The 21846-nt window shown below is 58.1% G+C and overlaps 1 protein-coding gene across 1 annotated transcript in view; it reads right to left on the reverse strand.

Annotated features, from left to right (window-relative positions):
- TBX15 (T-box transcription factor 15) overlaps positions 1-9706 on the reverse strand; it is a 137446-nt gene extending 127740 nt beyond the window's left edge. The window contains exon 1 of the mRNA XM_055003017.1: positions 9219-9706. Within this exon, the coding sequence (XP_054858992.1) occupies positions 9219-9426 (208 nt within the window). The 5' untranslated portion in view covers positions 9427-9706. The remainder of the gene's footprint in view (positions 1-9218) is intronic.
- Between the last annotated feature and the right edge of the window lie 12140 nt (positions 9707-21846).

A 21846-nucleotide genomic window follows, 5' to 3' on the forward strand; every position in this document is an offset into this window, starting at 1 on the left:
CCTCCTCTGCTGTTGTGCGGGAGGGTAAGGCCGCTGCTGGTAGGCAGGATACTGATGGTAGCCCGGCCGCTGCTGTTGGTATCTGCCCTGGTAGTGGTAAGGACCAGACCTGGGAGCGTACCGTGACCTGGAGGAGGGCTTGTCCGCTGGAGCCAGACCCAAAGACCGCGCCGTCTGCCGGTCCTCCTTCTTTTTCTTCAGGGTCTCGTCGGTCGATTTGGAAAACAGCGAGTCCCCCTCAAATGGCATGCTCTCCACCCTGGAACGTACCTCTTGGGACAGGGCCGTAGACCGCAACCAGGAGTGGCGCCTGAGGACCACCGCCGACGCCATACCTCTAGCAGCAGTGTCAGCAGCGTGGCTCCCAGCGTTCATCTGCTGCTTAGACAGCCTCACAGCCTCTGTCTGCAGCAGGGACACCACAGCCTTCTGCTCAGGAGGGAGGTCTCGTGTATAGGATGCCAACTTCTCCCAGAGGTACAGCTGGTACCCTGCCATGATGGTCTGATAGTTGGCAATCCTCAGACCCAGGGAAGAAACAATGTACTGGCGCCTGCCCATGGCATCCAGCTTCTTGCCCTCCTTATCGGCAGGCACCGAGGAGTGACCCGATCGCCTGGGGTTGAACTCCTCTGTGACCAAGGAGGAAGGTGGAGGGTGTTTCACCAGCGCCGGCCAGGTACCCTGCTTGATTTTGTAGAGCTGCTCAATCCTCTTGGATGTTGGAGGCTGATCACAGGGCACCTGCCATACCTTCTCCACGATTTCCTCAATACCCTCGAGCATGGGGAAGCCAACGTACGCCGGGTTGTCCCCGTAAATGCGTTTGAGGAGCTTGTCCTTGGTCTGGGGGACTGCCGAAGAGATGTCCATCTCGAGAGCCTTGGCCATCCTTGCCATCTGGTCGGCGTAGATGCGGAGGTCCTCGAATGGCGAGTCCGCAGATGGCACTAGCTCCTCAGCCGGCGATGGTTCGGACCAGGACTCCGACTGGTAGCCGCCAAAGCTCTCCCCATCCTCCTCATCGGAACCGAGCTGGGATTCCGGAACCTGGAGCGGAGGGGGAGCCCACGCCGACCTCGATGTCGAAGGCCTCGGTTCCGACACGGAGAAGCCCGCAGGTGCCCCCTCCCATTGGCAACGGTATGGCGAGGGGAGGTAGGAAGCCTGCCGATGCCGGGACGCAGTGGACCGGACTGATCGGACACTGTCCCCGGAACCATGCCGCTCACGACCGGCCGGAGGTGGAGACGGACGGGCAGGCGACGGACGGCTCCGACGAGGAGACGGGCTCGGTTCCAGCCTCGGCGACCGAAGGGGAAGCGATAGTCGGCTCCGACGGTGCGGGCTCGGCTCCGGCCCCGACGAGAATTCCGCGGGCACCGTCTCGAAGGCCATCGGATCCGGCACCGGAACGGAGATGTCTTCTGGCTCCGGGGAGCCCAGATGAGGGGAAGGCGTGTGAGGAAGCACGATGACCTCCTCCTGAGGAGCGGGACGCGGCGACCGATGGTGCTTGGTCTTTTTCTTCTTCTTCGGTGGTTCCGAAGAAGACCTCGGAACCGACGCGCTCCTCGCCTTCGAAGGGGACCTCGGCTTCGACCTCTTAGGCTTCATCGGAACCGATCTGGACGTCGGTTCCGACCGGGGACTCGGTACCAGGACCCTCGGTTCCGACGTAGGTCTCGGATCCGACCTGGTAGATGACGCGCTACGGGGCGGCCGCACCGGTCCCTGCGCTGGAGAGGCCGCTCTCGACGCCGAGGTACTCGGGGGACGCGGTTTCGACCCCGACCTCGCGGAGGCCACTGAGCCAGCTCTGGAATGCCGTTCGGCAGAGGGGCTTGGGCCGGCCTTGGAGGAGGGCAACGGAGCGCCTCCGGACATGACCTTCTGCCACAGGGAGGAGTTCAGTCGGGCCTTGCGCTCCTGCCGGGCCTTGCTAGTGAAACCCTGGCAAATTTTACAGGCCGTCACATTATGGGTCTCCCCCAAACAGAACAGGCACAGTTCATGGCCATCGGTCTTGGCCATTTTCGTGTGGCATTGGAGGCAATGCTTGAAGAGAGCCTTTGAGGCCATCTTCAGGGGCACGCGAAAGGAAGGTCAAAAACAGTCCGAGTCAAATTACCGAGTCCACAACAAAGTCCAAAACGAGATCCGAAGAATAGTCGAGGTCACGAAGTCCGAAGTCAAAAGCCAAGCAATCAGTCAGAATAAAGCACGAAGCACAAAAAAGCACAGAGCAACGAAGCTCACGTTCTCTCCAAGCGGCGGCAAGAAGAGAACTGAGGGAAGGGGCCGTTGGTCGCTGTAGGATCACGTGACCGTTTGGGCGGGAAGACGGTCGCTGAGGCGCGCGACAAACGGCCCCTTCGGAGCCTTGGAAGCTCTAGAAAATTCTCCGGCGGCTGGCCTGCGCCTGCGCAGTCCCATGTGTGGAGGCACAGAAGAACGAAGATGAACAACTATTAGACTGACACTATTCAGATTTAGGCTTTCCTAAGCCAAGTGAAAGCCATGGCCTTAAGCAGGCTTAACTTTGTTTGTTATTGATTTAATCTGAAATAAGGACTTGTCAGGAAAAACAGTATGTCTGGCTTCAGTCCGCAATGCTCCTTTTCACACTGAGATTGCAAAGCTTCTCCAGCTGGGCAACGAAAATGGAGTAAGGGGTTCAGAGCACCTGTGTTACCTTGTCCTCCAATCACCCGCTTCCCTGCTGGCTGCCATTTTTCCCAAACTGGTCTGACATTTCCCAAAAATCTGACATGATCTTTTTGGAACGATTACAATCAAGAGCACATTGCACACCACGTGGATGGGAAGGTGTGCCTTTTTTCAGGCCCTTCCCACATAAATGCCATTTTCTTTGATAATCCCCCCCCATCAGTCCTCCCACCAGAACATTTTTTCTGAGTCGTAAAAAAAAAAACTGGTAATTGCTATAGCAATCACTGTTGTGGTTTTTTTTTTAATTCTAAAAAAGCTTTCCAGAGACACAGAAGGAACAGCAGCTGCAGGGTTCTGATCCAAAGAAAAGCACATGCTCTCTCGGTGCTCGGTTGCCACTTTACTTGTAGCTGGCAGCAAGAGCTACACAGAGAAGCATCACCAGGTAGACGCAGTGAGGGAAAGATGCCTTTACAGCAAAGCCTTCCTCTTTCCGCTCAAGGACTTTTTTCATACTTCAAATGCAAATGCCACGCCATACTGTGTCTGGCTTGTACCAACAAACGAAATTCAACCTCTTTAGTTGTTTGCACAAATCTGAGGAGTCCAGTTATACCTGGAGACCAATGAAACATTTTAGTAAATAGAAGGCCAATTCATAGGGCCTTCCTGGCCTTATTTAAATTCAAACCTGGCAGACCAAAAAGAAAAAGAAAAAACAAACCAGATTGAAACAAGCTACCCTTCAAAAATCATTCACTAATATTAAGTATCCAGCACAAGTTAGGAATCTGAAAATAATGAATAATTATAAGGAGGAGTTAATAATCTCCTATGGATTTGGGTGGTGGTGGGGGGTCATTTTTGAAAGCTAACCTCAGCCAGACATCTGGAGATCAAGGGAGTCAAATAACCTGCCTATAATACCATCCATGCTCACCAAAGATTGCAAGAGATGGGTCTGATTCAAGTCTCGCTTTTAATCTGCATTTGTGAATCTGTGAACCATTCGTGAATCTGCTTTCCGCTCTCATTCCCTGCAGTCTCCTGCAGCGGGCATCAGTGTGCCTGGGACAGCGGCGGGGGGGGGGGAAGGGGGGAAGGGGGGAAGGGGGGGAAGCTGAGCTGAGGGCAGCCTGGCTTCCCAGATCAAATGTGCTTGGAATCCTTCCTCGTTTCCCTTCCCCATGGGAGCAATAAACAAACAAGCCAGGAAGCCTGGTACACAGACCAGCCACCTTCACCACCTGCTCCGCCCCAACCAGCTTCCAGTTTGGGATCAGGGGAAAGAGTCAGAGGCCAAGAAGGATGGCAAGCGACTTTATAAATATCCTCCCCACAGCTGCTGGAGCCGAGCTGTCAGGCTGAAGAGCAAAGGCGATTAATTTGGGCAGATCTCTTAGTATCACTGAGGATTGCTTAGACAGTTCTTGTGGGGGCATATCCCCCCCCCAATTATGTTTTACAGCTCTCTCAGGGAGACTATGACACAATGGAGAGATGTTGCATAGCAGAGGGAAAAAGCAATCTAGTTTCTAATATCAGTATAAAGTATCTACAGCAAGATACAAAACCAGAGCAAAATATAGCTAACAAACATGAGGTCCCACCCCAGAAAAGAATCAAAATAAGGTCAGTTTACAATGCATAAGACAGTTCCCCAGCATTGAAAAATTAGTTTTAAATATATTTCAGTCTAGTGATCAGGGGTGGACTCGCCATTTCACGGACAGGGGAAGCTCCCGGTGGGCCCCTGTGCCAGGGGGCTTCCAGCAGCCCAGCACAAGCAGAGCCAGACTCCAGGAGCCCTGGCAACCAGCCTGGCCAGCGATGCCCGCAATGGGCATCTTCAGCTTCTAGTGCTGCAGGAGCCGCTCAGCCTGGGCTCTTCCCAGACCATGTTAACTTTTCTGCTAATAATATGGGTGAAAACCACATTAGTAGTGCAGAAAAGAACTGCGTTTATTGCACTTCCACTGGATTATTCTCAATTGATAAGAGATTAAAAGAATGCACCGAGAGAATCTCCACTCTGATCTTGGGGTAGGGTGATAGCTTCATATACAATATTTTCTAATGTCTGATGCCAATTGCATTGCCCGTGTTTTATTTCTCATAAACAGATGTACATTCTGGTCTTCAGCCAGATAAACCAAAGTGCTTGGATTATAACTAATGCTGGAACTCCCAGCAGACTTACTTGGAAGTAAAGCCACTAGAAATCAGTGGGACGGATGTCCACATAAGCACAGGTGGACCTTCCATCTGACCTTTACTACATTTTTGTAGGTATAACAACCCACTAACATCTAAGGAGCTTCTTCCCCAAAAACGTGGTTGGGGTTAAGGGCTGTACAATGAAGCTTTGTTTCCGGCCTGTGGCATAACTGCATTCTGAAGCCGGTGTGAAAACAGCCATTTGCTAAAGAGGGCAGCGGCAACCAAACCAGGAAAGAAAAATCCTTGCCACCAGTTCCAGCAGAATGGGCCCCCAAGTCAGTGCGGCACGGCAGGCCTGAAGCCTCAGTTGGAACATGCGGGTGACTTGACCAAGGCAAGGTCAGACCTGGGGTGTAAAGCCCCCCTGAGTAAAGTCCCATTCCCCCCCCCTAATGTTTCAGGGGGTTGCTTGACAATTCACATGCACTCGAGGAAGAAAAAAGTCCCATTGTTTTCACAATGGAAGAGAAGGATTGTGCCCAGGGTCACGAGGTTATGTGACACGACACGCAGCCAGCCTGCCTCCAGTGGAGCCACAAGGAGGAAGCCCTGGGAAGAGACACAGGGTCCCAGAGGCACAAGAGCCTCATTGGCAGCTATTGCCCCACTGGCACCACCACCCCAGTCTGAGTTGCCACGATTTCCTTCCTTCCTGCTTTGTTTCTCTGCCTGTGGTTTTCAGAAGGGCTGCAGAGAGAGAGACTCTGTTATCGCCTCTCATGGCGGCGCTGGATCCCGGCCCCAGATTTTGCACACAGTGGCAAGCTGCCTGCACAACTGCTGTGGAACAGATGGCTGGTGTGGGGAGGGGGGGGTAAGAGAAGTTTAAAGGGCCTCAGTTCCAAATGTAGGAAAACACTCCTTCAGTATCATTAAGTTGCTTTTTATAAGTTCCTCAGATACATTTCATACCCAGCTCTCCAGAAAAAAACCAAGACCTTAAAGAAAGCGCAATATAATAAAACAGAGCCTGGCCCCTCAGGCTTTCCTTTTTCCTTCTCCCCTCCACAAATATCCTATCAAACTTTCCAGCAGGTTACTCATTCCCTTCGCGTCTTTCCTGGAAACAGACCTCGAGTGAAAACAAGCGTCGGGAATCCTCTTCATAAATTTCTCGATTCAAAACCCACCACGTGCGATCAAAAGACAAGCCTCATAAAACAGAACATTAACTGGGAGGGGAGGAGATCCACGGCTGAGGAACATCGACGGCGCGGGTTCCTCTGCTCTCCCCAGCCGGGAGCGCTTCCCAAAGGGCGAGTGGTTTTATTTGCCAGAGCCCGGCGCCTTCACCCAAGGCAGGGCCAGGCAGGCAGCCTTTGCAGGCCGGTCAGGGGCCAAAGGAAACCGTTCCGGGCTGGGCTTCCTCCGAGGCCTTCGAGGGGGCGTCTCTCCGTTTCCTAAAAGGGTCAATTCCAGTTGCTCTTCGCCCCCCCCCCCCCGGCCAGCTGGTCAATTTCAAGTTCGGCAGAAATGCAATAAACCGACGACTGAAAACCTCCTGCGAGGAGGACCGACCTATTTAGGTAAAGACGAAGCTCCGAAAGGCCGGTCGACGTTTGCAACAGCCGGGGCTGCGGAGAGCAGCTCTCTCTCCAGGCCTAGGGAGCGGCAGTAAAAGACACGCGAGCGCCACGCACGCATTAACTACGGAGCCACCTGTATGTGCGCAAGGACGCAAAAAGAGTCGAGAGAACAGCGCAGTCCGCTGTCACCGGCCGCCCTTGGGCTGTCCCCACCGCGGGCCTTTAGAAGCCAGCTCTCGAAGCCGGGCCCTTTGTATTTAGGGCGCAGCTCCAAATCCCCGGCGAGTCACTCCAGGGCCCGGTGCAAAACCAGACAAAGAGGAGGTCGGAGCGCGGGCCCGACCTTCCTAAGCGCGGTGGATTTGGTGTGTCCCGTTATAAGCAAAGGGGGTCAGCCAAAAGCCCGACAACGCGCCGCGAGGCGACGGATGTTTGCAAAAGGCAAAAATCCAGATTCCACAGGCCTCCGCGTTTTTCAGTTACCCATTTTTATCATTTCAGCGGGGTGGTTTTTTGCATTTGGGGCTTCATATTTTTTCCTTTTCGGCAAAGTATTTTAGGAGTTAAGCTACGCCTCATCGCCCTGCTCCAGCATTTAAAACGGGGCTCTGTCTGCTCCGGGTTTTCGGCCCTATCGGGGCTGGCCGCCGTCCCGATCGCTTCGAGCTCCGCGCAAAGGCCCTCCTCTCCGGCCGCTCTCGGCAAGCCCGGTTCTTCGGGCGTTCGTTTCAGGGCAAAGAGTTGGGGAGCGCCGAGCGAGCCCCGAGATGCCGACGCTGCAGCCCCGCCTGCGGCTCTCTGGCTCTCACCGGCTTGCGCTCGGGATTCCAGGCGTGGTTTTAAGGGCGACTCTCGGTTTCCTTCCATTTGGAGCAGAAAGAAAAGCTCTAAACGTCCCCAGAAACGGTCTCTCGGCTGTTCCTGGGGGAGTTTTGCGGAATATCCGCATTTACACTCTGGATCCAGAACAGCTTTTCTTTCCGTCAGGGCTCGGGATCAACTGACCGAACCGACTCCAGTTCGATGCATTTTGCAATCGCGGCGATCGGAAAACACGCTTAAGTCGAAATCATTGAATTGGTGGAAAGGGAGGGAGTTCAGGCGGCAGCCCTACTGGGAAGTAAGTCCCGCTGAATTCAATGGGACTTATTTCCGAATAAAAGTGCGGAGGCTGCGGTTGCCAATCACCTCGAAACCGGATTAATTTCGGGACTCAATTTCGGGGAATTCTCCCGAGCAAGGCGGCACTAAAACGCGCGGGAAGTGCCGAAAGAGCTGCCGCTGAGCGTTGGGGAGGCTTCCGGGTTGCTTTGGTTTTTTTAATTTTGGGGAACGCAGAACGGACCCGATTTTCCTGCCCGCCACTTGTTCTCCCGAGAGGAAGCCGAGGACTCGGGGCTGGGCCTCCCGTGGGCCCTTCCTTGGGTGCGGCAGCGCCCAGATTAGGAAAGCACTTTGAATAAAACGAAACAAAATAGGCCCCAGCGAGAGGCGGGAAGCCGCCCCGAGAAGCCGTGGGGAATTGTCTGGAGGGCCGCCCGGCCGGAGGCTCGCCGGTGGTGGCCCCTTTTGCGTCCCCAGTATTCGCCCTGGCTGGTCTCTAAGCGCCTCAGTCGGAACAGGCAATCTTTAGTAAAGAATTAGCATTTTTAATTGTAATTCTATCTCTTTCTCTCTGCACAAAATACTGGTTTATTATCCTTAGTAGTAGCAGCAGCGGTAGTAAGGCGTTCCATTTTTTTTATAAAAAAGTTTTTTTCTTATTCTTACTCTTTTTCTTTTTCTTATTCTGGGGGGGTTGTCTTTCCATAAATGTCAGGTTTCAATTCCTTTCCGACTCCGCTTTTTAAAAAGCATATATTTCATTATATTTGCAGTTATTATTAAAAAGTTCTTCTAAAGTAACCCCCCCCCCCAATCCTGGGATTTTCGACAAGCGGGATTTTTAGTTCCGGGGCTTTGGCCGCCGCTGCCTTTTGGTCGTTGGGAGATATTTTCCCGTGGAAATCAAACACTACGAAGCACCGAAATGCAACGCGACCGGCAGCGGCGGCAAGGGAGGCTCCAGCCGGCTTCCCCGCCGGCCCCGCCGCTTAACTCTGGACTCGTCCTGTGCACTGGAAGCGAATGGAGGCAGCGTCGGGATCCAGGCCTGGGAGGGGCAGAACTCCTGCCTTCCCCGGCTGCTCCAAGCGCGGCACTGAAAGCCGAGGCGACCTGCTCGGGTCGGCCTGCGTGTTTCTCGATTCCGACCTGCGTGTCCAAAAGCCTTGCCGAAGAGCGCTCAAAATGGGCCTTCGGGTTCTCACAACCCCCCCCCCTCCCTGCCATCTAAGTTGTGGGTTCGGTTCCGCTCCCAGACTCGGAAGAGTTCGATCCGCTTTAGGAGAGGCGAAGCTCTGTTGAAAGCAATGCCCGACTCGGTGCCGGCTTGAGGGGCACGCCAAGGCGGCGCTTGTGGGCTCTCCGGGCGCCCCTGGCCCAGCTCCCGCTCCAGCCGCCCCTCCCCGCGCCCTTGGCCGGGCCGGCCGGCCCTCCCCGCCGGCCCCCGCCTCGAGTCCAGGTGCGGCCTGGGCTGCTCGGAAGGGCGGCTATTCATAGCCGGCCGGCCGATCTATTCCTGTCCGCTGCGACCGAAGGCAGGAGCGCCTCGGCAGCAACGGCCTCGGCCGCGCCCCGCCAACAAACGGCCCGCCGGAGCCCGAGAGAGAGCGAGAGAGCGAGAGAGAGAGAGAGACGCCCCTCGGCCGCCCCCTCCCCGAGGCCAGGCGGGGCCCGACGGCGCCGCGGCCCACTCACCGGCGTGCAGCTCCAGGCCGGGCGCGGCGTCGGCGTCGGCGGCGTCGTGGTCCGGGGCGTCGGGGCTGAGGCTCTCCATGGGCAGCTGCAGGCCTCGGGCGTCCCAGTCGCGCCGCTTGCGCTTCTTGCCGGAGCCGATGAGGGCCTCCACGGAGAAGGCGTGCGCGCGGGAGCTGAGCGCCACTGCCGAGCGCCGCCGCTCGCTCATCTTCGCCGCCCGACGGGCAGGGAGTCCGGCGCGCCCGGGCAGCCGCCTGGCCCCGGGCGGAGGCGGCGGCGGAGGAGGCCGGGCTGCAGCGCCCGGGGCGGCAGCTACATGGAGGCGCGGCGCAGCGCAGCGCAGCGCAGCCCGCCCGGGTGGCCGGCGCCGGCTCAGAGTCGCCCTCGGCGGCCGCGCGTCATCGTTTGGGGCCGGGCCGGGCCGGGCTTGCGCCCCACTCCTGGGCAGCGACTCCCCGGCCGCGCGGGGCGGCCAGCGCCTGTCAAGAGGCGGCCGAGCGGGGCCGGCCCAATCCGAGCGCGGCGCGGCGGAGCCCTCCAGGCCGAGCCAATGAGCGCGGGGCGGGCCGCAGCCCAGCGGCTCCCGCTTGGCTCCTCCCGGGCGCCGCCTTAACCCTTGGCGGAGCGCAGCCGCCCCCCCCCCCGCCCCCCGCCCCGCGCCCCGCCGCCCGAGGGCACTCCGCGCCCGGCCAGAGCCCGCCTTGCCCGCCCCCTGCCCTTGCGGGCGCGCCGGGGGCGGGGGCGGGGGGGGAGAGAGTTTGAAGCCGGGGTTTGGCAAGCAGGCCCCGCGGCGCTCTGCCAGGCAGCACCGAAGCAGCCCCGGACGGGCAGTTCCGCGCCAAATGCTGGGAGAGCCGCCATGACAGCCGAGACGTGTGACGGCTGTAGACGCCGTTAGATGGACAAAGGCCGGGCAGTGCCCCGTTGCGCACGGCGGGGGCAACCAAGACGGACGCGGAAACGGGCCGGCCGCTTCCCCCCCACACACACACACACTGCTAAAGGGTTGCCAGGTGCCCCTTTCCCTGCCTGGGGGTTCTGCCCCGCTTCTTACGCGGAGAGACGCCGTCGGGCCCTCCTGCCTGCCTCCATAGAACAGGCAGCCCCAAGCCCAGGAGTGCGTCGGGGAACCCCTTTTCTATCCCTCGACGTGTGGCAGAGGCGCTCCCCCCGCTCGGCGGTGCACCGTCCTCCTGCACTGCCTCACTCTCTTTTCTCGCCTGTAAACTCAAAGCACTTTACAATGGTCAGAATCCCGCCCCCCAACCATTCTTCCGGCCATAGGGGAGCACTTCTAAATCTCCTGGCCTACACAGTAATGGCTTTCAACGGGCTTACAGTGGAGTAACGCGGCAGAGGATCCAGTCCATGTAGTCCTTGCCGGCCCTAACTGGATGCCGTTTGAAACCGCTCCGGGGGACGCGGCTGTGGGTCCTGCCCGTTGAAAGTGTGGCACCTCAAGGCCACGGCTGTGTGGCTCCTTACGCGGGATGCAACCGCAGCCATCCCAGTGGGATTTCTTGAAGTAGCCCTAGGCTGGCAGTGCTCGATTTTGACTGGATCGTGACCCTTATTGTCGGGATATTTTCTTTTCAGAAAAGAAAACTCCCGTGCGCCGTCACCGTTCGCAATGCGTGTAAGGCGCCGGGCGAGCCCAGGCGATTCGACGCGGGGCAACCGGCAGCGTTTTCTTTCCCGGTTGCATTTTGGTGCCTCGCTCCCGCTGGGCCGTGGAAATGAGGGCCGGAAGGGCTGGAGGCCGCAATGCGGCCCGCTTCACGTTCCGCGGAGCCACGGGAGCAGAATGTTCCCGTCCCGGGAGCAGGCGAATTGGGCGAGGGTCTCCGGAGCCGGCGACGGGAGCGGACTTGGCTCGCTGGGGGACTGGACAAAGGAGAAGTCGCAGGGGGCGTTTCTGGGGAGTGCAGCGGGCTGCAGGAAGGGCGGGCGGGGGGGGGCATCCCAGTCCAGGAACCCGCCGGAGGCCTTCTTGGAGCAACTGGCGGAACGCAAAAGGGGGGCGCGGGGTTCGTCGGATGGGAACCGCGCGAAGGCAAGCCCCGGAGGGGGGAAACCCCAGCGGAGATCCGGTAAGAAACGCAAACTGGCTTTGTCTCCTGCTCCTCCGGGGAAAGGTGGCACCGGGCGGGACTGAATTTTCCCAGTTCCGCACATCTTCCGTCTCTCTGCCAGATGCACCCCCCCCCGCCGCCCCAGGATCTGAGACACAAGGTCTTTCTTTCTTTCTTTCTTTCTTTCTTTCTTTCTTTCTTTCTTTCTTTCTTTCTTTCTTTCTTTCTTTCTTTCTTTCTTTCTTTCTTTCTTTCTTTCTTTCTTTCCTTTCCTTTCCTTTCCTTTCCTTTCCTTTCCTTTCCTTTCCTTTCCCCGTTGCAGATGACTCAGGCAAGAGCTCGCAGGAGAAAATCCCGATTCTCGAAGCGACACTCAACCATTTTTCGCCGCCGAGGGAGTGTGGGGTCAGCCATTCCTTGTTTTCAAGTCTTTTCGTCTGATTCCGAACCTTTCTTTAGGAGAGGCAAGAACGCCTTGGAACGTTGGAAGGGGGTGAAGGAGAATAGGAGCTACAGGGAAGAATTAAAGGGAGGGTATGCAAGTATGATTCAAGGGTATCTCGGCAGCGTCTTTCACTCAGTGCAAAACAGCCTCCCCCCACCCGCATTTATCTTGCAATTCTCCGTCCCGTATCACAAGGATTTGTTTACTGGCGGGCATATTTCTGGGATTAATCGCAGGCGCGTGCAAAGGCAGAAAATTGCAGGCATTTGTGGACCTTCTAAACGCATTGATTTCGGTGAACCTGGCGAAAGAGACTGCGCTCCGAAATGTGCTTGTTTATTTGGAGCCTTTCCACCCAGTCCAAGACTCCGAAGGTAGTGAAAATCCCAAACATTAAAACTGCCTCTCTCTCGTTCTCTCACTGGAAATCAGACTTGCGCTGGAAATTCCGTGTTTGGAGCTCCCCAAAACTGCGTTTGTAAAACCTCCAGGAGTTCCAAGCGCGGAATATTCAGCGCACGTTTGGTTTGACCCTCCAGTAAAACCTTTTTCTGAAGTCGGCGTTCTGTAAATGCCAGACAGCATTTCTCTAAATTGGGTGAGAGAGAACGAATGTCCCTATCGAAGTCCAGAACTGCAGGTGGGTAAAGCCACGGAACGCTCCTTCTGGATCACGGCCTTTAAGGCCGGCATTCCCCAAATCCAGTGGATTACCTAGAATTGCGGCCGTCTGAAGGCAGCCTAGGTCAGGGCTGTTACCAGGAAAGCTTGCTCCCCATCAGATGTTCCGAAACTGAATCTGGGCCAGGCCTGCCTTTCCGCTTCGGATTCAGGCAGAGTGCCGTCCCTGCTTGGAGACAGCCCGTCTGGATTTTTGCTTCCAGATTGCCGGGCTGTCGGTATTCCTCCCCTTGAGATTGTCTGAAGTGTTCACCGCACGAAATCCAGCCCGAAAGGCTGCAGACCCGTGTAAGCCCCGTTGCATTCGGTGGGACTTACTTCGGAAAAACTACAAACAGAGGGACCAGGCAAACCGACCAGGCACCCTCGGGCTCAGACGGGGGTGGTGGTGTTGTCGTTTAAAAGGAAAAAGCCCGGTTTGCCGGCGGCTCCTGGGAAGTTTGCCTTTCCTTTTCCGCCGTTTACTCGGGATTTGCTCTCGAGGAAGTGTTCCTGCAACAGTCGCGGAGCCCCTGGAGCCGACCGAAGGCTTCTCTTGGGTGACCTCCATCTCACCGGGCTTTCCTTTTGCCCCCCACCAGATCTAGGCCTCCTAACAGCGCGGTCAGAAACAAATTGCAGGCCGAACTTTCTTGCTGCCTGCTGAGGAAAGCACGCGCTGCATCGTGTTCAGACGGAGGCATCGACTCGGATTGACGGCAACGTAGGTCGCTGGATCTCCGCGGATGTCTCCCCTCGGAAAGGGCACTTCGCCCTGCTTTCCAAACCTGGTTAAAGTTATAATAACTATGAAGCGCCACTTTCTCCAGAATAATTGAGGGTCATTGTACCAGCAGAACTGAATAGTCGTCTATTAAAAAAAAGAATCACCCACCCCCTAAACTTAGCATGTCAGGGAGACGAATAGTTTCTCCTTGACATACTTGTTTATATGTGCACGGATTTTTGTACCGGTCTGCCCTACAACCCAGACACACAGGTAATCCTCTGCAACCTGGCCCCAAATCAACGCCCTGAAGCAACTTTGCATAGGATTGCACCGACAGGTTTCCTACTATGGGGGTTTCCCAGCTCTCGTTACTCGAGAGTAAGCCCCATTATTCAGGGGGGCTTCCTTCCAAGCACATCTGCCTAGGCTGGCATTGGAAGGTTACTTCTTCAGGTTTCGCCCGTGGCCAGAAGGTGAACATCGACGCCACAACCCGGGAAGGGAAGGCGACCTTCTTTGCGCGGAAGCCCCGTGGATGCCTGCCCGCGGCCCCGCCGCCCTTCCTCCTGGTGCCCCCCTCCCGGCTTTGGCATGATAGAGGGCCTGGCCCAGTTCGGCCTGTGATTGATGGGTCTGCGGGCCAGCTAAGGGGGCCTTTAAGAAGGCCCCGAGGAGCCGGAGGGGCGCCAGTTGGTGAGGCCCGAGGAATGCCGGGCCGCTCGTTCTGGTCGCTCTTGGAAGGGCCGGCCAAGGGGGCGTTTGGAGGGGGGCTTTGCAATGCAGGCTCCGGCGGCTGCTCCCCCAAAGCAGGCCCTAAGCGCCCTTCTTCGGAGCGCCCTCCCTCGCCACCGTCAGGCAGCGAAGGAGAATCCCGCAGTCTCGCCAGAGCACCACATATTTGTTTTATTTTATTTTTAAACCGCCCTCCCCGCAAGCGGGCTCAGGGCGAGGTACAACACTGATTAAAATACAACTTAAAATCAATCATAGAAACAGCCACAGATAAAATACTGTACCCCTTTCGGGGCAGCCAGTGAGTGGACTCTCCATACTCCTTGGAGAGGGAGACCGGTGGAGGGCTCGGCAATGAGGGACTCAAATACCAGCCCGGCAGGCGCTTTGCCGAAGAGCTGAGGCTGAGCGAGGGAGGCTGCCCGAGGCTGCAGAGCCAGCCCGTGGCAGAGGCCGGAGTCAGGTCAAGGGCCGCTGCGTTCAGCGCCCTAAGCCAGACTGCTCTAAGTGTTCCCTGTGAGAAAGAAAGAAGCAATCTTTCTTTTTCTTTCTTTCTTTCTTTCTTTCTTTCTTTCTTTCTTTCTTTCTTTCTTTCTTTCTTTCTTTCTTTCTTTCTTTCTTTCTTTCTTTCTTTCTTTCTTTGCACAACTTCGGAATAAAACTGGTCGAATCAAAGGCCGGCGGCGGGGCTCCGTGTCTGGGAGTGGCGGCGATTCTGAGGAGCCCTGGCCGCCTGAGAATTTAGTGTTTTAAATTCGGGAGGGAGGTTCGAAACACAGGAGTGGCCTGGCAGGTCTGGTCTGGTCTGACTCCTAAGAAAGCACCTCGGCCTTCGCGCATCCCTCAGGCGGGCTGCGGAGGCTGCCCGTCTCCTGCCTCTCGCTGGTCATTTCCACGGGAGGCCGCGGCCGTCTGCGCTGCTCTGTCGCCTCGGTCGGCCTTTCTCGAGGCGGCCCTTCTCTTTCGCCCGCATTTAAAACAAAACACACACACAGATTTCGAGTATTAATCTCGCCCCATGCCAGCCTCCTCAAGCTCGCCAGATGTTTGCAATAAAATGGCAGCTTTTGCCTTTGGGGACTCGAAATAAAATTTAACTGCCTTCCTCTGTAATTATTCTCTTAGCTCGCCCTTCATAAATTTATCTGTTTTTCTCCAGGAGAGAGGGAAATTCGATTGTGGGCTTAGAAAAGGTTAAAAAAAAACCTTAGCAAAATCGAGACACCAGCGGTGTGTGTTTTAATTTCCCTTACCACCACCTCTCCCCAAACCCCATTTAGTATCTTGGCCTGGGTGGGCTCTGCTGGCTTGCTTGGTTTTGCTTGACGACAAAATTTCGGTCCCGAACGAGATAAGAATGCAAATGTATTTTACAGACGGTGCTTCCATCCTTTTACCAGGGGCCCCAACAGCACAACCCCCTGGGCTTCCCCGAAAGGTTCGTTTAATGATATAGGATAAAATGCACACGCACACACAGTGCAAATCGACCCTGAGGTCCAACACAAGTCAACCCCCCCCCCGCCCTACATACGCACACTCATCTGGCCCTGCCCATCAAAGGTTAAAGATCCGGTCAAGGGGAAACGAACTTCATTTCTGGCAACTGCTGGCTAAGCGCTTTCAAGGCGATCAGAAAACAGTTGTTGTTCCGCCCCCCTCCCCTCAGCCAGATTCAGACCCCGGGTTGAATCCTGCCCGGGACCGAGTCCGCTGCTTCCGCTCCAAGCCCGGGGCCGGCGTGGGGGCGGAGAAGGCCTGCCCCACTCCCATCCCTCCACTCAGGTACAGCCGCACCTTGCCGGCCCTTGCGCGGTCGCGGCTCTAGCAGGCCCTCAGCCCAGCTGCGAAATAGCGTTACAGCGCCAGGGTGGAAAGGGCCGCGCCGCGGACGGCCACTGCGGGTCAGGCCAGGCAGCGTTTCTTTGCGCGTTTGGGACGCTGACGCGGGCGAATTCTGAGGCGGTCCAGCGGGGCTGTACCGCTTGGACTCGTGGTGAAAATTCCCTGCAGATCATGAAGCTTCTCATTAGAATTACGAAGACGCCGTGCTAATGTCCTACTTCCAGGAATGCGAATTCCTGGAAGGGAAGTTTGCCCCGGGCCGACCCTTCCCCGCACATGGAAGTGGCGCGGTCCTCTCCGCAGCCGGCTACCCTTAGGCTGGGGCTGCCGAGAGCCGCCGGGACCAAGGCGCGGGGGTTCTGCCCCGGCGGGCACGGAAGAGCCCTCCCGGGGCGCCTGCCCTCCCTCCCAGCCGCGTGGGAGCCCCGAGCCGAAGGCTGCCGGCGGCCTCTCGGGGGTCAGAGGCGGCGGGGGGCGAGGCGCCCAGGCCGGCCAGAGCCGCGCCCTGCCCGGGCCGCGCAAGCCCGCCTGGCCGCTCAGTGCCGCCCGCTGGGCTCGGGCGCCGGAAAGAAGAGCGCGGCGAGGGCCAGGCGCGGCCGAAGCGGGCCTCCCCCGGCAGGCCCGAGCCGCAGCGCAGAGGCCCGCCGCGGCGCCAGAAGCCAGGCCCGCCGCCGGGGCCGGGGCCGGGGCAGGCGGGCCGGGCCGGGCCACTGGGGGGCCCAGCCCGTGCCCGCCCGCCGCCCCTCCGCCCGGCCCCGGGCCCTTGGCGGCGCCCAGCCCAGCCTGCGGCCAGCCCCGACAGGCCTCCCGAGGCGGCAAGGCGGAGGCCCCCGGAGGCAGCGCCGGCCGGTCCCGGGCCCCGCAGGTGCATTGCCCGGCGGGCGCGGCCCTCGGCAGCCAAAGGCGGCGCGGAGGCTTCCCGCCGGGCCTGGTCGGGCCGGGCCGGGGCCCCTGCTGGAGGGGAGGCGGCTGGCCCGCTGCCTGCCGGGGCTCCCTGCGCGCCTTCTGCCCGCGGGGCTCCTTGCCAGAACCCGGGGGGGGGGCTCCGCCGCGGGCCTGGGCGGGCGAAGCGGAAGGGCCGCGGCCGGCTGTGCGCGCCCCCGCGGGCAGGTCAGGCCTCGGGGCGCCTTTCGCAGGGAGGACGGCGGGCCTGTTCGGGGAAGACACCGCAGAGGCCCGGGACTGAACTCAGGCCGTTCACCACTGAACTCGGGAGGGAGAAAGAAAGAAAGGAAGGAAGGAAGGAAGGAAGGAAGGAAGGAAGGAAGGAAGGCAGGCCGTAGCCTGGTGCTGTGGCTAGTGGTTCAGGACCAAGTGGCCGTTTCGTCTCCGATTCAATGGCGGGCAGCGCCTCTGCGGCCTTGGCGGAGCGGCTCTCTCGGGAGGCCTCCGCAGACCGGCCGGTGGGGGCCCGAGGGCAGGAGGAGGGCCGGGCCGGGCCGGGCCGGGCCGGGCTTGGAGGAAGGCGGCGGTCTGCGTTGGCACCGCTCGGGCGAGCCCTGCGCACGGGCGGCGGCAGCTGGAGTGCAGCGCGAGGCGGCGCGGCCTGCTGGGCGCCAGACTCCCGGGCCCGGGACGTGCCGAGGCGCTCCGGACGGGCGGGGCCGAGAGGGAGAGAGGCCGAGAGGGCCCGGGGGGCTCCGCTGCCGACCCAGAGGCGCGGCGGCGGCAAGGCAAAGGGTGGGGATCGGGAGGCATTCCAAGGGCCGACACTGAGTCGACGGTGCGGAGACGACGGTGCGGCCTCGTTTGGAAGGCTGCGGCCCCGGATCGCCAAAAGGCCATTTGGGCAACTGAGGGCGGACGTGATAGAGGTTTATGAAATTATGCAAGGGGTAGAGAGGGGAGGGGGGGCTTTTTCTTCTTCTCCCCAAATACGTGAATTTGAGGGCACAGATGAAGTTGATGGGCAGATTCAGGAGGGACGAGAGGAAATACCTCTTCACACAATGGGTGATGATGAAACTGTGGATTTATCTGCCAGAGGATGGAATGAGGGCCACACGAGCACAAACAGCGCTAAAAGGGGATTCGCTAGACTCACAGAGTAGAGGTCTCTCAGTGGCAACCACAACAATATTCGATTTATGTACCGCCCTTCAGGACATCTTAATACCCACTCAGAGCATTTACGAAGTATGTCATAATTATCCCCACATCAATAATCCCCCTGTGAGGTGGGTGGGGCTGAGAGAGCTCCCAGAAGCTGTGACTGACCCAAGGTCACCCAGCTGGCTTCAAGCAGAGGAGCAGGGAATCAAACCCGGTTCTCCAGATTAGAGTCCTGCCGCTCTTAACCACTGCACCAATCTGGCTCTGACAGCTAAGAAAGAAAGCCTCCACTTTCAGAGGCAGCGTACCGCGGAGTACCAGTGCCAAGCGGCAACTTCAGCCGAGGGCCTCGGCCTCTTGCCTGATCTTTGACCCTCGAGGGCAACTGTGTGGCCTCTGTGCGAGGCGGGGTGCTGCACTGGAAGGCCGACTGGTCAGACCCAGCCCGGCTCGTCTTCCGTTTTCATGTCCTTCACAGGCCTTTCGGAGCTTCCCTGTGCCTAGAATTGAACTTCATAAGCTTCATCTATAGTCGGCCTTTCTCGCTGGGGCTCAACGCGATCACCGGCACGGTAAGAGCCACTCAGTCTATCGGCAAGCAAATGTCACCCTGTGCTATTTTTAACGCATTTGAATCTCAACCCAAAGAATCGCGGCTGTGTGAGAAGCGCGATCGTGCAGGATCCAGTCTGTAACCCCTGGCGGCCACGTCTCTCCCCCGCAGTCTCCCCCCTACATTCTGCACGGGCACAAACACACACCACACACCACACACACACACAATTTAACCAGGCAGCCCGGCACATCGCAGTTCCTCTCGTGGTGTTAAGACTAAGCGCGGTCGCCTGCTGCTCAGCACCATCCTGCCCTGCGTGTTTAGAAGGGCAGAGGCGTTGGGGGCGTCGCTAAAGGGACTCGAGGCACTCCCCCCCCCCGCCGGAGGCCCCGGCTTAAACTCGGGAATGACCTAATTCCTCGTGCCTTGGGCCAGATGGGAGAGCCGATCTTCCCAGAGGACGGCCGCCTGGAGCCTGGCTGACCAGTTTCATTTTAGTGCGGCTGGATTATTTCAAGCGCATCTGGCAGGATCGTGTGGACAAGCAAACTCAGGCAGAAGCTGACAGCGCAATATTCCAAGCCTGTGTCAGCCCAGCGTTGGTCTCCCATTTGTGCCCCCCCCCTTCAACTTTGGTTTCCAGCCCTGCGAAGTGGGAGCCACCAGGAGTGCCTGAAGGCGGTCCTCTCGGCGCCAGCTGGCATCAATTCAGCCCTAGGCCCGGTTCATCTTGTTCCGTGGAGGGATGCGCTGGACATCCCTCGTGTGCAGCTCCCAATGATTTTTACAAACTCAGTTCTTGAGTTTTCAAAAATTGCTGGGGGCTCCAGATACCAAACCTTGAGTTCATTGGGTTTTACTCGCAAGTTTTGTGGATTCCATTTTCAGCTCAACGGATTTCATTTCATTTCAACGGATCCCATTACAATTCCATTTTCTCTGTCTTGTGTGTTCCGTCGATTGTTAGAAACCACGAAACTGCCATAATGGTGGGTTCTGTTCTGACCCAGCAGCCACTGAAAGGGGCCAGTTCCGGGATGCCAATATTAATCACGGGGGAAGGCGCTGAACTCGGCTTGAATGGCTGTTTCAAACGTTACGTTTGTGGCGCTGGAAGCACCCCTGCGGGGACCACTTCGAAACTGGAAGGCAGCCCACGACGCGAGTAGCCCAGATGAGTCGACAGATGCGGGGGCTGGGTGGACCCACCGAGTAAGAAGAGCCGCTGGAATGAGCGCGTCGGGCTGCCTGTATTTATAGCAAATGTTTACAGACGAGTTGGGAACGGGTGGGGTGGGGGGATAATATTCTTCCTCTGCGGCTTCTTTTCTTATTTTGGCCCGAGAGATAAGGCTGCGTGTGCCATGTGGGGCCACCAAGATGTCCACAGCCAGGCAAAGCGAGCGGCGACTGGGGTCCAAACCCTTTGGAAGACTGCAAACCGCCGCGTCATCTTCTCGCCGATTAGACCAAGCCGGGCCGGGGGAACAAGTGTCGATCCTGCGTACTTTCCGCGGCTTCCCTGCGCCCGGGCTCTGCATTCATTCCCGCAGGTGTCGCCGCCGGTTTGATGCCCCGGAAAGCTGCCAAGCTGCCCTCCGGCTGCTTTCCTGCAAAGCGCAGCAGCTCCTGCGGGCGACAAACGCGCTTGAATTCAGAGAGACGCGCAGCCATCCAAGCTCTGGGCGCAGAACAATCGCAGTCGCTGCGAATCCGAGCAGGGCCCGTTCTTGAGCCCGCGGAGCTTCCTCCTCCTCCTCCTCCTCGCCCCCCCCCCCCCCATCAGCTTCAGAATCCTGCAATCTTTTCTATCGAGGCGTTTCTGGCGGGCCGCAACGGAGGAGGCCCTTCGCTAGGAGACGATGCCTTTCTCTGGATCTTGAAATCCCTGGAACACAAGACGGGTGCCGACTACCTCGCAGGGTTATTGTTGTTAGGAGAGAGGGGAGGATGTAAGTTCCTTTGGGCTTGTGAAATATTCGCGTGAGTTGGAAAGGGAAAAGGGGAGGCGAGCAAAAGACCTTTGGGGGCCAATGCCGAATTTAGGTCTACAAAGCAGACCAATGTAGTGTGCAAACGCCCCCCTCCCCCAGCCAAACTCTTTGTACATAAATGAGAATGTCAAGAAGCGGTTGTGTGCATGAACCGACTGGAGCGCAGCTAGAGAGCTTTTCGTTTTCCATTTCAGGCGAGAGAAACGAAACCGAAGCCTTTTGGCTACGCCTGTACCCCTGGCGTCGGTTTCGTTTCGAGGGAAAGGAAACCGAAGCCAGGGGTCCCGCGGGATAGAAAAGGGAGCCGAGCGCCCCCCTCTTCCCCGGGGAATTTGCTTCGTTTTATTATTTTCCTTTGCCGCCTGCCTTTCTCGCCGGGACCCACGGCGGATTATAAGTGTGGAAAATGTTCAGTTTCGGAAAACTTCCTTTGCACAGAAAAGCAACCCAGCAAGCAAAGAGAAACTGCCCCCCCCTTCTGGTGTTTCAAAATGCTCCGGGGCGGGCTGTCTGCCGGGGGCTGCTGCGAGCGAGGCAGCTGCTTCGCCCCCTCTTCCCACCAGCAAATTCCCAGGGCCCGTAAGCGCCTCGGTTCAGCCCAGACCGGCGACCTCCTACCGGGAGCTCTTACAGCTCGCTGGCATTTTGCAGTCTGTAGGAAAAGCTGCGCAAAGGTCACGGGGCCGAGATCTGCCCAGAAGCTGCTGGGCCCGTCGCTCTCCCGTTTCCAACGCGCCTCCACCAGTTCCTGAATCAACCGATGCCAGCCGGGTGCGGGAGCTTCGGGTGAGTCTACCAAAGCCTGCCGAGGGGCCGCAACGTTATGCAGGGAGGCCCCGAGAATCCGTTTACTCAGAAGTAAATCCCAAGAAGGAGCTCCCTGTGAAGGAGGGCGGGCGCCGTCGGAGCTGCCTGAAGTCGGTTGGGTGCCCTGCCGCGGCTGGAGGACAGTGAAGAGGCCCGAAGAAGCGGCCCCTTGAGCCCGGCAGGAGCGGCTGGGCCTGGAGGCGAGACAGGCGAGGCTCCCTGGAGTTGGCGAGCTTCCCTTTCTCCTGCTGCGCCTTCTCTTGGCCAGCCGGAACTTGCCTTGCCTGCTGTCTTCTAGGCCATTTCCACACATGTTGAATAATGCACTTTCAATGCACTTTAGCAATCCTTTGGAAGTGGGTTTTTTGTTCCACACATGGAAAAGCAGTTCCAGATGTTCACTAAAGCGCATTGAAAGTGGATTATCCAAGTGTGTGGAAGCAGCCCAAGTCCGCTGAGACTTGAGGCAGACCAGCCACCCCATTGCACAACCACCACCCCGGGCAGAGAAGGGGGCTGCAACTGCCGCACCTAAAGAGCAGCTAGGCTGCCCGCGTGTTGCCTGGAGAGGCCGATTCCAGGCTGCCTCCTGGGGTTTCAGTGGGGATAAAGTTGTGGGCCGAGACACACTCTTGGGGCGCAGATGTGCATCTTCGGCGGCCGCCAGGCTCTCCTTGGCGCCAGCGACACAGAGCGGAGGCAAGGGCCGGGGAGACTCGACCTGCTGCCTCCAAG

Source organism: Eublepharis macularius, chromosome 18, assembly GCF_028583425.1.
Source record: "Eublepharis macularius isolate TG4126 chromosome 18, MPM_Emac_v1.0, whole genome shotgun sequence".
NCBI classification, from domain to species: Eukaryota; Metazoa; Chordata; class Lepidosauria; order Squamata; family Eublepharidae; genus Eublepharis; species Eublepharis macularius.